The 14177-nt window shown below is 38.8% G+C and overlaps 2 protein-coding genes across 2 annotated transcripts; one reads left to right on the top strand and one right to left on the bottom strand.

Moving 5' to 3' along the window:
- The first annotated feature begins 5688 nt into the window (after window positions 1–5688).
- LOC141640454 (F-box/LRR-repeat protein At3g59190-like) lies at window positions 5689–8857 on the top strand. Its single transcript, XM_074449259.1, has 4 exons — window positions 5689–5772; window positions 6387–7362; window positions 7691–7840; window positions 7976–8857. Exons 2-4 carry the CDS (start codon window positions 6409–6411, stop codon window positions 8291–8293), a joined length of 1422 nt encoding a protein of 473 aa, XP_074305360.1. The 5' UTR covers window positions 5689–5772; window positions 6387–6408; the 3' UTR covers window positions 8294–8857.
- A 622-nt stretch (window positions 8858–9479) lies between these two features.
- LOC141640433 (uncharacterized) lies at window positions 9480–13759 on the bottom strand. Its single transcript, XM_074449237.1, has 6 exons — window positions 13330–13759; window positions 13089–13168; window positions 12070–12416; window positions 10459–11403; window positions 9992–10059; window positions 9480–9889 (listed from the first exon to the last, which is right to left on the bottom strand). Exons 1-6 carry the CDS (start codon window positions 13757–13759, stop codon window positions 9480–9482), a joined length of 2280 nt encoding a protein of 759 aa, XP_074305338.1.
- Window positions 13760–14177: the final 418 nt, after the last annotated feature.

Here is a 14177-nt window from a genome sequence, read left to right as displayed (position 1 = left end):
CAAGGTGATGCATGAGTCTTTAAATAATATGGAAAGGTAACGCAATAACAAGAAAATGTTGTAGCTGCCACGAGTCTTATCCGTATATATGTTGGTTACAGTTATAATAGGTCCAACTGGATGAGCGAAACTGGTGGTCAGTATGTGACTAAAATAACAGATAATGCATAAAGCTGCTATCATTTGATAACATCATCTTTATATGTATATAGACTACTTAATTTCCGTCACTTTCTGTTGCTATGGATCACAATGGTGTAATGTCATAGATTACGTTTCGCTACATGATTTAAAGTCACTATAGTCTGTGAGTAATGTCACAGTTAGGATGTATGTGTTAATTGTGGGTATGGGAAGTGATTAGTGGTGAACTTCGGGGACGAAGTTCCTTTAAGGGGGGAAGAGTAATGTCGCGGAAACAAATGTTTAATTATGCCTATAATACTTGAAATTACGATGTATGTATGTATGTTAGTATTCGGAATTACGTTCATGTTACAGGTTATGGTAGTTACACTTCCATTTCCTTGAAGCTGTATCTATGTTACAGTCAAGTGACATGAATGTGCGTTGAACCACTCTGTATGGGCGTGCGGGACATGTACTTTTGTGACGTGTACTGTTGTGGTTGGGTATTGTTTTGTAGTTGTGTATTGTATGTTATTCGTTGTGTTGCTTTTAACACAAGGGTGCATATGAATTCATTGTAAGTTTTGTGTGTGATAGTTGATGGCCGGTAATACTTGGAAGAATAGTTGTGATGGATGATTGTTTTTTGAGTAATGTGGTGTGGTGGTAGTGTCAGGATGGTCTGAGTTCGTACGCCTTTATGTAGGTGGATAGTGTCATAGTGCGTAACCCTGTGGCGAGTGGCGTGTGGGCTGAACTTTGGGGACGAAGTTCTTTTAGGGGGGAAGACTGTAGTATCCAGGATATTCAAGGACTCTGTTGACCGACCCTGTTGACCAAGACAGACAGTAGGGATGAATGGATGAGGGATCAGGCTTATAACATGAGCTTTATAGGATAGCTTACTTGACCTAGCAGAGGCTACTCGGCCGAGTATCACCTATACTCGACCGAGTAGAGCCTACTCGTCCGAGTACTCCAGTACTCAACCGAGTATGTCTGCTGTCGACGCGTTAATATAAAACGCAAGTTCGCGAGATTCAGTTCATTTTCCATTTCTTCGACAGTTCCTCTTCCTCTAACCCTAGCCTACCTCCCTCTCCTATCACCCCATTTCTACACACTCTCATACATATAGCCTAAACCTCCACCATGGGAAGAACGGGATTCGCTTAGGAAGGATGGCGTGCGTGGTGGTCGTCTATGTCACCGTCGATGCGCTTTGTTAGGTAAGTCTCTGCCTTGTGTTTCTTTTGGGTAGTTTATTAAGGATAGTTGTGTAATAGGAAGTGGTTATCGTTGTAGGATGCATATGGGAGTTCTGCTTGGCTGTATATGGATGTCTTTCATGGTTTGTGACGAGGTAGGGTTTCCCTACTCAGTACTGCTAATTGATTGAGATTGTTATTGTTTCATAATTATTGTTATCTGCTGATCATCGGTGTCCGGGCGTTGTTGTGACGGTGTTGGTGTGGAGATGTTGTGACATCTGTGATGCTGTGTGTGTGGTGTTTGTGGTGGAGTCACTTGCGGGAGTGGCTTCACATCCTAGTTCGCCCTCCGTGGAACCCGCCACGGGAGGGGATGTGCACATTAAGGGACATGGATTTTTAGTCGCTCGTTGATGAGCTGGACTAGGTGGGATGGGCTGCGGTCACCCACTGGCGGCGAGGATTACCTGTTGCGATGGATAATCTGGCAGGGCTACACACTTCAGTGTGTAGTCAGTTACTGTGCGAGATCGGGAGACTGGGTTATAGGATGATCAGCTAGTTACATTGTTTGTTTGCTTTACATTTGATTAGCCGGTACTGACCCCGTGTTGTTTTGAGGTATCTGCGGTGATCCATTCGGGGATGGTGAGCAGCTGGCTTAGCAGGTACTGTTGCTTGTGGCTGTTAGGATTGGAGGGATCGGGTCATCACGCTACTGGTCTAGAAGTGTTGTAACACGAGTGTAGTAGTTCTTATCTTTATAGAGGGGTGTATACAGGGTTATGTTGTATAAGATACATTAATGCAAAGTAAATGTTCTTTTGTTGTCCTATTTGATCTACTTCCTCGGGAAACCGAGATGGTGACACCTTTAGACACGGGAATGGTCCTTGGTAAGGCATCCTGGTGTACGGGGGTGTTACCGTCACCATCATTAATTCGTCATTAATAACCTGTTTAACCTAATTAATTTAGTTTGTTTAAATTGTATTATTAATTCTCATGATTAATCTTGTAAATAATCCATTCTATTTAATTTTATCCATATTTTATTGTTTTTATGACCAATTCACATGTAAATAACATATTAAATCACTTCTAACCGAGTCAAATACTATAATCAAGCATTATAATCACCAATGAATATTAACGATTTGCAATTCCGGCTTCACAAATGGGAATCGAACTCGAGAATGAGCAGGCGATCGGGCTGCGCGCTCTTCCAAGGGACGCGGCTCATGTGCGCTGTTCTGGTTGAGTTACGTCGAGAACTCCGTTTACGCCTTGACCTAGTTTATTAATTACGTATTTAATTAACTATTACTCGTATTATGACTAATAATCTGTTCGTTTGTTTATTCATTCTTTCTTTTATAAAATCATCTGTTTTAAATGTATTTTCGACATAAATCAATTAAATCCGATGTAATTATTGTAATTTTCTTCATTGTATTTTTATTGTATTTCTTTTGTTATATTGCTTGTACGCTTTCACATGTAATCAACTTAAATTTCTACTTTGACATTAATTATGCTAATTACGTGTTTACCGACATAGTATTAATTCACATGCTAGGATTAATCTAATGGATGTTGCATTGCATGCATACGATCTTCACCATATCGAGTATAGATAATTTCCCTAATCATTAGTAGATGCCGCTATCGAAGCGGGCGGGATTAGGTGTTCGATCAAAAGAGCTTCCTAATACGTACCCTCACCCCTTACTCCAGATCTCTGTGAACATCCGTGTTCATCGGCATCCACGAGAGTCATTCTAGACATAGAATGCTAAGGGTAACGAGTTCTTGGTATTCTTGTCACTAGTTTGTGTCTTGACATGGCATGAGGTATTCGAACGATTTTCAATTTTCCACAATAAATTGGTGGCGACTCCACAAATGCACAGAAAAGCTCGCTCGCTTTTCGCCCCCGTGGGCCCGCGTGCACACTATGTTGGTGTAGTGCATGACTCTGTATCAAGTCGTAAGGAGACCAATGAACTTGCCATCATTGTCACTCAGTGTGTTATGAAACAAGCATTCCAAGGTGATTGATTGTCTTATTCCTTAATGACTTTTATATACTTGTTTCTGAACTTGATAATTCATTAAAAACGTGTGTGTTTCCAGGTTTTAAGTAAAGTTTCGTGTGATTGACATGGATAATGAAAGACCTCTCATTTTGTTGTTATCTTTGAAAATCAAGTTGCAAATTTGGTGTAGTAGTCTGCAGGCTCTACAACGGGAGCGGGAGTTATTTCCAAATGTAGGTAATTTTTCAATTCAAATTACAATTACAACTTTAATAAGTTTGTCATTCAGTTTATCATTCACTTTCTTAATTAGTTACACTAACAATAACATTCTTATTTGTTCTCATTTTTTAGGTTTCTGTCCATCGCATGCACAAAGCACACGATGAAAGAATCCTCCTTGGGCTACGATTCGCTATGAACATGTTACTTATTAGTCTCTCTCATTACGTATAAACTTATATTTTTTATAATCTGTTGTAATTTTTTATCTGACTTTGTTATCATTTTTTTTTTCTAAAACAAGAATAATGGAAATTCAAATCATAAATCAAAAACAGTCCACATATATGAAATCTCATCGGAATAATGAGAGTTAATTTACACAGAATACTTTGCAATGGAAATATGTATGCTTATCTCTACCAACTTTCAAAAACAACTCCTCGCCCCTGAAATTCATAATTCTTTTTTAAAAAAAAACAACATAAGTGAGTTACAAAATTTAGTTACTCTTAACATTGATTATTAAGTAAGACAATTTCAAAGTGTTAACTTAGAGCGTGAGACCATTCCTTTTGTAAGAAACTTACTCATTTACACAAGATGTTCGTCTTAAGATATGAGAAAATGAGTGAAGACAAAATGCGCTGGAAAGGACTCGTGGGCCATGTACGCAGCCTGACGAGCTACCGTGAGTGACCGCTCCCGACCCGCTTAACGATGAGTGAGTCGCCAAATTAGTCAGTTCTAGTTAATAAAAAGTTAAATGGGTCAAGTTATAATTGAGATTAGGGGTGAACAGGGCAGGATCGAATACCGAAAAAAATATTTAGGTCTTAAAAATTCGGTCTTAGGCTGAACAAAACCTAATTTTCCGGTTTGGTCAGTCTTAGACCGATATTTTTAATTTTTAAATATATGATAATTAAAATTTAATATCATTAAATCAAATAAACCGGTTGATTGAGGTATCTTAAACATAAATAACCCTCAATATTAAGTTTATAATATTGTTTCGAATATAAAATACCGGATTACATTATAAAGTTGCGAGAATTAGTCACAAATCAGCGAAATTTCGCTCCGAAACAAAATTAACTGGTCTTGGACCAAAAACCAAAACTTCAAAAAGTATAGACCGGAAACCGAATTTAAATGAATCGGGCCTGGGTTTGATCCAGACCAAATGACCTGATTCGAACCTAAAATTGCGCAGCCTTATTTAAGATTATCAATATATTTATGTAATTGGATCAAGTTCAAGTAAAACTCATCTTAACCCCTCTAACTAGGGGTGTAACCGAGCCAAGCCGAGCTCGAGCTTGCTTACCTATGATCAAGGTCGGTTCATAGTGTAAAAATCGAGTTCGAGCCCGAACCCGAGCTCTTGAAATCAAGGCTCGGGATCGACTCATATAATATTTTACGAGCCCGAACCCGAGCCTGAGCTGTTTGCGTACCATTTTTTCGAGCATTATTTTAATTATAACGTAGTTTTTTATTTAAAAATTCAAATTCAAAAGAGAATATTATCTTTTTGTTAGCTTATAATAACAATTACTCCATCCGTCTCGGTCAATTGTTATCCTTTGATTTTGGCACAAAGACCAAGAAAATGGGAGGGGGTCAATAACTAAATGACAAGTGTAATAAGTTGATTGTGAATGATCAATTTGCTCTTCAAATTCATTCTTAAAATAGAAAGGACAACAATTGCCTGAGACACCAAAAAATGGAAAAGGACAACAAATGACTGGGACAGAGGAAGTATTATGTAACTTATAAACCAATATTTTAATTTATTTATTTTAAAATTGATACAATTTAAGTAAATATATTGAAAACATTAAAAGTAAATTTTAAAAATAACGACCTCAATCGAGCTCCCGAGCCGAGCCTTAGTTTACTCGAGCTTGGCTCGATTTTGGCTCGAGCTCAGTTTGACCGATCTCGAGCTGAGTTTTGACCGAGCCGATCCCGAAGACTTATTGAATAGGTTATAGGCTTAGTTCATTTACAGCCCTAGTTCTAAGGCTCTAACATTGACACGGACTTAAACTCAAACCCGACCCAACCGGAACATTTGTAAAAAAAAATTGAACCATTGCTCTTTCTTTAGAAGGAAACCCTTCCATCTTCATTCGTTCGAGAGTAGAGTAACAAAATCCAAGGTAATTTTAATTTTTTTCTCATTTATTTCGTTTATCACTTCTAATTTTCTTGCAATATTTTATGCCTCAAAATTTATAACTTAACTTTGTCTCTTTTATTTTAAGTGTTTATCGTACATGCAATCTCACAATTCTTACTTTAAATAACTTGTTAATTTAGTTGATTTAGGGTTTTCAGCAATAGATTGTAATTAATTTATGGGTTAATCAATATTGCGTGCGTAATATTGTTCTTCTGATTTTAGTTTGTGGGTTAATTATTTTGTTAATTCATATTGGTAAATGCTGGAATCCCTCTATTGTACTGTATTTTGTCTAAGATTTCGAAAAGTCCAAGTTGGGCGATCCTCTGTCTCATTTTGTGCTCTGTTTTATATTTCACTCAGCTTTTATCTTTCGGATATACGTATAAAATAGTGATAAAACTATTACTAACTCGGTGATGGGTCAAATGGCGAAGGGAGTAGGGATAGACAGGAGGTACTTTTGTCAAAAAGTCTGAAATGGAGGGGAAAGTGTTAACCTCTTAGCTAGCTTGTAAATCTCTAGAAATCAACTTATATTACGATTTATGAGTAGGGTTGTTTGTTAATACGGCTTTCATTGCATTTCAGGTAAGTCCTGTAAAGACAGACCATGACACCACCTATAAAACTCAGTAGACATGTAGAAGACGCAATAAGTGGGGATTTTTTGGATATGATCAGCAGTTTGCCTGATGAACTACTTGGTCAGATAATCTCGTTTTTACCAACAACATGTGCCGTGAAAACAAGTATTCTATCAAAGAGATGGCGGTACCTTTTTACTTTGACGACTTGCCTTTCTTTTGATGATAAACGATATCCAATGAAAAATGAGAGAACAGAATTCGTTCGAAGGTTTAAGGAGTATGTTGATAATGTTTTGAAATTGCACCAAATGTCACCCATCAAGAAATTTAGTTTAGTTTGTCATGCCAACTATCATGATTCGGATTTGAATCGCTGGTTTACTTACGCTTTACAAAAGGGTGTTGAAGAGTTTCATTATAAATTAGATCAGACTGATTGTGTGCCTAATCATGATGGCTTCTTCACATGTGAAACACTAATGAGTCTGAAAATGATGGGTCCTCGAGATCGTGAGTATTACAAAATTGAAATTCCTCTATCAACCTCGTTACCAAAACTGAAGATCCTCCACCTGGATCATATCATATTCTTTGATTTTGAATCAATCGAAAGATTGTTTTCTGGTTGTGAATTGCTTGAAGAATTGGCTCTCAAATATTGTAACTGTGACATTGATGGTCATGCTATTCATTGTACTGGAATACTCAAAGTCCTCACTATAGAAGACTGCCGTTTTTTGTTGGGTACATTTGAGATTGACGCCCCTAATTTGGCATATTTAAACTACAGTTCCAATATTGGTGTGAGAATTGTTCCGTCATGGAAGAACTCATGCTCTTTTAAGGAGGCAAAACTAACTTTCAATTGCAGCGCAGATTCTGGTACTAATGAAGACTCGTTAGAGTTTGACCATGAACTTATAAAAGCCGCAGCCTATAAAGCTGTAGAATTACGTTTAGAAAAGGATTCGGTGGAGGTATTTATGTATAACTCCTGCATTGCCCTCTTACTTTCCACATAATTTCAACATTATCTAGTGCCTTAAGGAACTGTGTAAGGAGCGGGGTAGGGGGTCAATGTACGAAGCTTTACCCTTGTATTTACAACATCTAGAAAAGAAGTTTACGGATGACCCCGTAGAGAAATTGGATCAAGAATTTACTCTATTAAAAGAAATGCTGCTACTTTATACCATTTTGTTTTTTTTTTCTATTCGAAATCTCGTTTTTTTGTTTACATTGGAATTGGAAACATATTTTATTTGTTCATAATCTCATATTGTGAGAATATTGTTCATTGTACAGCTTCTTCTTACCCCTGATGACGGCGAGCAAATGCCTGAGTTTCATAGCCTGTCAACTTTATACCTTGGTGACTGTCCTTATAATGAGTGGAAATATGTAACGTGCTTGCTTGAGAAATGTCCTCAACTTGAAGATGTCTGCTTTGATTCGGTTAGCATCATCTTTTAGTAGCTTTTTTAAATTCATAGCTAGCATACCTTAGTTACCTTACTCTAGACTTTGTATAGAATGGTTTATTTTGTAACCGTCTTTCAGTTTTTCTCACTTCATGCGTTTGTTATCCAGGGATTGCACTGCTGCCAATGTTGTAAATACCGCTGTCCAGATAACTGCTACGACTCGCTGTCATATTCAGATATTAATCTGGTCCCTTTCTCGTGTCATGTCAAAATGATTGAAGTGTTTAGCTTTTGTGGGCATAGGTGTTCATTGTCACTTATAGGGCATCTTCTTAGAAGCGCGAGTGTCCTGAGGGAGTTGAACGTCTATACAATATTCGATATCAATGTGGAGAATGTGGAGGCAGCTCAATTGGATATCTGTATGGACCTGTTGAGGCTTCCAAGGGCTTCAAAAGATTGTTGTGTAGAAATAACGGACTAGGATAACAAGAACACCTCCTTTTGTTTTATTCCATAAAGACAAATTTTGTGGGGAAGGGAACTGGCAATTTCCCATTTTGAGGAATATGGAATTGAGCGAAATGGAAGGATTTATTTTTCCGCCCTCAAATAAAAATCCGAATGATTTGAAGGATTTGGAAAGGAATAGCAGGCCTCTTATCTTAAATTTGGACAGCCACCAATCCATTCAATGACTAGTTTATCTATTCTATCTTGTCGAATATTGGAATATTATCTGTTATGGTCATTAGATTTTGCTGAACCTTTATTCGCACTAGCATTGTTCATGTTTCTTCTTCCTTGGGACGCGAACATGCATCTTTTTACAATATAGCTGTATTTGGTACTTCAATGTTCAAATACTGTGGCTTGGAGGGGACTCAGTAATCTTTAATGCAGTCTCGAGAAGAACTAGATCTCAGGATTTATCGCCGTATCATCTGAAAGCATACTCTTTGTTAGTTTCGCTAATGTCATATTGTAGTGTCTTCTCATCTAAAGCCAACTGAAAATATAGTCGCTTGCTCTTGTTATTTTGATAATGTTGCTTACTCTCTGGATTTTTTTGCTAGCGTTACTGATGTGCTGCTTCTTTTGTGAAATCAATTGATGCAAATTTTCGAAATACCTTAAATTATGGATGATCAAGAAATGTAAAACTAAAATTGTGTTCTCTTACCTACATGACTCAGATATCAGACAATATTAGTATATTGTACCTCAATAAGAAAATTTATGAATTTATAATAATTGCATTAAACGACCAACCTGCAATTCAGAAGTTTGTTTATCAAAATCGACTATATAGGACTGTAGACGATATGTCTTGGGAGTTTTTAGCTACCGTCCCAGTCTACATTATTTGACATACATATTGTGAAGGGTGATCTTCAAAATACCAATATATTGTTAATCTTCAAAAGCGTAGAAAGGTTTTTGTGTGAATTGTATTGTGTTGATTTTCCATTCAATAATCAGAGTTTATATAAGATTACAAGTCAATCACAAATCCTTGAAATAAGGTAACAAATACCATGAATCAAGGAGTATGCTATAACTGATGATATGCTAATAATACCAAGATATGCGAATAATATCGGATAATATCAAAACCGATATTATACGCAATATCCTCCCCACCCCCCCTCCTCCCCTCCTCTTCCCTCTCAAACTGGAGCGTGTAGATCAAGAATGCCCAATTTGCGGAGTAGTAGAGTAAATTGAACCGACCATAATGCTTTAGTAAAAACATCAGCAATTTGTGCTTGAGACTCCACGTGAGATGTAGTAATCAACCCTTCGGTAATTGCATCCCGAATAAAATGACAGTCAATCTCGATGTGCTTAGTGCGTTCGTGGAAGACGGGATTTTGAACAATATGGAGAGCAGACTGGTTATCACAAAACAATTGCATAGGGCGCATAAGTGAGATTCCCAAGCTCGATAGAAGACCCTTGAGCCATTTAAGTTCGCACAAAGCAGCGGCCATAGAGCGGTATTCGGCTTCAGTCCAGGAAAGGGAAACTGTGTGCTGTTTTTTGGACTTCCAAGATACGAGGGAGTTCCCGATAAAAACTGCTCAACCAGAAACCGAACTACGAGTTATGGGACACTCCGCGTAGTCGGAGTCACATCAACCGGAAACATGTAACTCACTGTCGACTCTTAATAACACACCTTGTCCCGGATTTCCCTTCAAATAACGGACAACACGAATCGCTAACGTCCATATGCTCTTTACGCGGCTGATGAAGGAATTGAGACAAAATGTGGACGGCATAAGTGAGGTCAGGGCGAGTAACGGCAAGATAAACAAGACGGCCAACAAGACGACGATAAAACTCCACATCTGCAACAGGAGCACCGGTAGCTAAGCCCAAAGTGTGATGTTGTTCAGTTGGGGAAGCAACCGGTTTAGCACCGAGGAGCCATGTTTCCGAAATAATATCAAGGGCATACTTACGTTGATTTAGAAATATGCCCTCAGAATTGCGCGCAACTTCAATGCCCAAAAAAATACTTTAAGTGGCCCGATCTTTCATATGAAAGCAATTACTAAGATAAGCTTTAAATTGGGTAATAGCAGAACTAGTATTGCCGGCTATGACAAGATCATCCACGTAAACAAGAACATGAAGGCATACCTCGTTGTTGGAATAAGAAAAAAGCGAGTAGTCGGAATAAGATTGAGTAAACCCATAGTCACGGAGGTTGTTCCGAGCTTAGCAAACCAACAATGCGGTGCTTGTCGAAGACCATAAAAAGACTTGCGCAAACGGCAAACTTGCCCTTCTTTCCCGTGACTGAAGCCCGGAGGTAAACGCGTATAAACTTCCTCATTTAAATCCCCATGTAAAAAAGCATTATGGACATCCATTTGATGGAGCTCCCACCGTTTAATTGCAGCAACGGCGAGAAATGCGCTAATAGTAAACATCTTGACAACAGGAGCGAAGGTTTCGCCAAAATCAATACCTTCTACCTGATGATTCCCAATGACAAGATGGGCTTTGTAACGCTCAAGCTGACCATCCGATTTATACTTGATTTTATAAACCCGTCGGCAACCAAGAGCTTTTTTATTAGGTGGGAGTGTAGTCAATTCCCATGTCCCGTTATTTTCGAGAGCAGTAATTTCATCTTTCATAGCTTGACACCATTGCGGATTAGTAATAGCAACACGGAAGGAGGGAGGCTCGATTCCAGCCGTTATTGCTACTAAAAAATGATGATGTGGTGTAGAAAACTTATTACAATTAAGATAATTAGCTATGGCATAGAGCGTACCTGAGGAAGAGGATGGAGAAGAGGCGGGGCTGTCGGGAGAGTACGGTGGTGTGGTGGGATCCCGGGCAGTACGAACAGCAAAACCGCGTAATCGAGTGGAAGGAATTTTGAGACGGTGCCCTCGCCCAAGAGGCCCATCAGGCGCGACATCAGGGCATGTTACAGACAGTGTTTTAGTAACCGTTTCAGAGGAATTTTCAGTGTCAGAGGTAGCAGTGACCATATCATTAGAGATGGAAGGAGCAGCGGCAAAACCGTCAATAACAGTCTCGAGAGCCGTATCAAATAAAGAAGGTTCGTTGCTAATATCAGTAGAGCTCGAAACAGTGTCCGAAGTAAAGAATATAGAAATGAATTTTCATAAAAACAGACATCACGAGACACAAAGAATTCATCCTTGTCGAGGTCGTACACCTTCCACCCTATCTTATTAGTAGGACATCCCACAAATATACACTTACGACTCCGACTAGCAAATTTATCACCCTTAGTATATTGATTGTGAGCGAAACAGAGACAGCCTAAAATTCTGATATTAGCATAAGATGGAGTAACTCCAAATAAGAGCTCAAAAGGTGTTTTTTTATCAATAACTAGTGAAGGGTTACGATTAATTAAATGAGCAGCCGTTAAGACACACTCACCCCAAAAAGTAGTCGGTAAATTGGCCTAAAATACTAAAGCTCGTGCCACATTTAATATGTGACGGTGTTTCCTTTCTACGCGACCATTTTGTTGCGGAGTACCCACACAAGAGGTTTGAAAATTAACGCCATTTTGGACGAAAAATTCAGCTATTAAATTGAACTTGGTACCATTATCGGAACGAACCGTTTTAATCTATTTATTGAATTGAGTTTGTACCATGGCAATAAAATTCATAAACATAGTGGTAACTTCAGTTTTATCAAGAAGAAGAAAACCCATACGGCACGAGAATAATCGTCCACGATAGTAAAAAAAAATACTTGGCACCACAAGATGAGAATGTGCGATAAGCACCCCATAAATCACAGTGAACGAGTTCAAAAATATCAGATGCCTTATTATCACTCAAAGTAAATGAGTGTCTGACTTGTTTAGCATGATGATAAACATCACACGGAGAATCAAATGACGAACTATTAATAGGCTTGCTAACAGTAGGAAGTAAATTAACAATCTTAGGTGATGGATGACCAAGTCTCTTGTGCCATAAATCAAAGGAGTCGGCAACGCTCACCCTATGAACACCGGCTGACCGTCCCACCACACTGAAATAGTAGAGTCCATCCCGCAGCTTATCGGCTCCAATCCTCGTCCTTAATGAAGGGTCCTGAATGGAGCAAGAGTCATTAGTAAAACTCAACTCATAATTAGCGGTGGAAATTAATTGTGAAACCGATATTAAGTTGCAAGTGAGAGTCGGAACTAATAAAACATTAGACAATGTTAATTTATCATTTAGCCAAACGGAACCAAATTCGTGGTCGTTATGCTCATCCATTAGGCAAAGTAACGGGCATGACGGAATAGAATGAATATCGCTGAACCATGTAACATCACCTGTGACATGTCGGGAAGCTCCTGTATCTATTATCCAATCAGAACACATACCGGAAAGACGGTCATTGAGCGACGAATCAGAGGCAGTCATTAAAACGTCGCGCGTGCAGGAACAGAAGACGAAGTAGAAACGATTGATCCTGTTCGAGTTCTCTGTCGAGCACGCACTTCCTCAACCGTGCGTGGACGGTTCCCCTACCAGTCATGAAACATTCCTGTTTTGATAAAACGGGAGCCAGCCTCGTGACCCGTTCCGGTACAATGAGAACAGATGAGTTTACGCCGTTCTTGGCGCTACGCATCACGAGTGCACGCCAATCTGAGAGACAAAGCAGGTAGAGAGGGGACTTGTGGTGGGCGTAAAGCATAAGCCATAACCTCTCGCGGGAGCAAAATGGAGCCACTTGCCCCACCCGGGGCGGAGACGTTCTTCTTGAAGAACCATCTGTGAGGCACGATTCAAAGGAGACAAAGGATCTAGTGCTAAAATGTGAGAACGAATATTAGCATATATCGATAAATCTAAACCCATTAAAAATTTGTGTAACCGTTCCGAATCTTGACGACGTCCTTAGTAATTACACATGTGCACTTGCCACAGGTACAATTAAAAACAGGTTCATGAGCAGCGATATCGTCCCAAAGAGTTTTTAATTGACCGAAATAATCAGTGACGGACATACCTTTAGTTTGTATGCAATCATGAAGTCTAGCCTTAAGACCGTGTATTTTAGAGCTATCCACGGACAAGAAACGCTCGGCCAAATCATCCCACAATAGACGAACCTCTTCAAAGTAGGAAATACTGCTCTTATTTGAGAGATCGATGGAGCGCATAAGCCATTGAACCAGCGTACAATTAACAACAACCCATTGATCAAGCAAGAACTCGTCGGTAGGCTGTTTGATAGAGCCATCGACGAAACCATATTTGTGTCTCAATTTAAGAGACTGTTTCACTGATCCACTCCACTCCTCATAATTATCAGAGCGGAGGAGTACATGAGTGATAGATAGACTAGGGACATCATGGCTGCCAAGATAGTAAGGCGACGGGATGTCGATTGTTTTTGTAGAAGAAGAAGTAATTATTGTTCCGTCTCCATTCGTCATTATGAAAAAAAAAAGGAGTGACGAGAAGAACAGAGAAGGAAGGCGGAATAGAGGGGCTAAGAAGAGATGAAGGATCGAACCAAAGAACCTGACACCATGTTAATGTTCATAAGCGTAGAAAGGTTTTTGTGTGAATTGTATTGTGTTGATTTTCCATTCAATAATCAGAGTTTATATAAGATTACAAGTCAATCACAAATCCTTGAAATAAGGTAACAAATACCATGAATCAAGGAGTTTGCTATAACTGATGATATGCGAATAATATCGGATAATATCAAAACCGATATTATACGCCTAATATATATGGAGCTAGAAGTGAAAACTATTCCGAAGGGTTATCTTCACTTTAACATTTTGTATGTTACACTTGTATTTTTTTTATTTGACACACACTTAATGATTATAAATAATTGTG

This window comes from Silene latifolia, unplaced genomic scaffold, assembly GCF_048544455.1.
Source record: "Silene latifolia isolate original U9 population unplaced genomic scaffold, ASM4854445v1 scaffold_79, whole genome shotgun sequence".
Taxonomy (NCBI): Eukaryota; Viridiplantae; Streptophyta; class Magnoliopsida; order Caryophyllales; family Caryophyllaceae; genus Silene; species Silene latifolia.
This window is presented reverse-complemented; position numbering and strand designations above follow the sequence as displayed.

Excerpts from the sequence above, each read along its gene's own strand:
- LOC141640454 (XM_074449259.1), top strand. The coding sequence starts at position 6,409 with ATGACACCACCTATAAAACTCAGTAGACATGTAGAAGACGCAATAAGT. Across the intron at positions 7,363-7,690 it reads TAGAAAAGGATTCGGTGGAG|CTTCTTCTTACCCCTGATGA; the intron begins GTATTTATGTAT and ends TTCATTGTACAG. Across the intron at positions 7,841-7,975 it reads AAGATGTCTGCTTTGATTCG|GGATTGCACTGCTGCCAATG; the intron begins GTTAGCATCATC and ends TTTGTTATCCAG.
- LOC141640433 (XM_074449237.1), bottom strand. The coding sequence starts at position 13,759 with ATGACGAATGGAGACGGAACAATAATTACTTCTTCTTCTACAAAAACA. Across the intron at positions 13,169-13,329 it reads TGATTGCATACAAACTAAAG|ATTTATCGATATATGCTAAT; the intron begins GTATGTCCGTCA and ends TAATGGGTTTAG. Across the intron at positions 12,417-13,088 it reads TGAATCGTGCCTCACAGATG|GACCCTTCATTAAGGACGAG; the intron begins GTTCTTCAAGAA and ends TGCTCCATTCAG.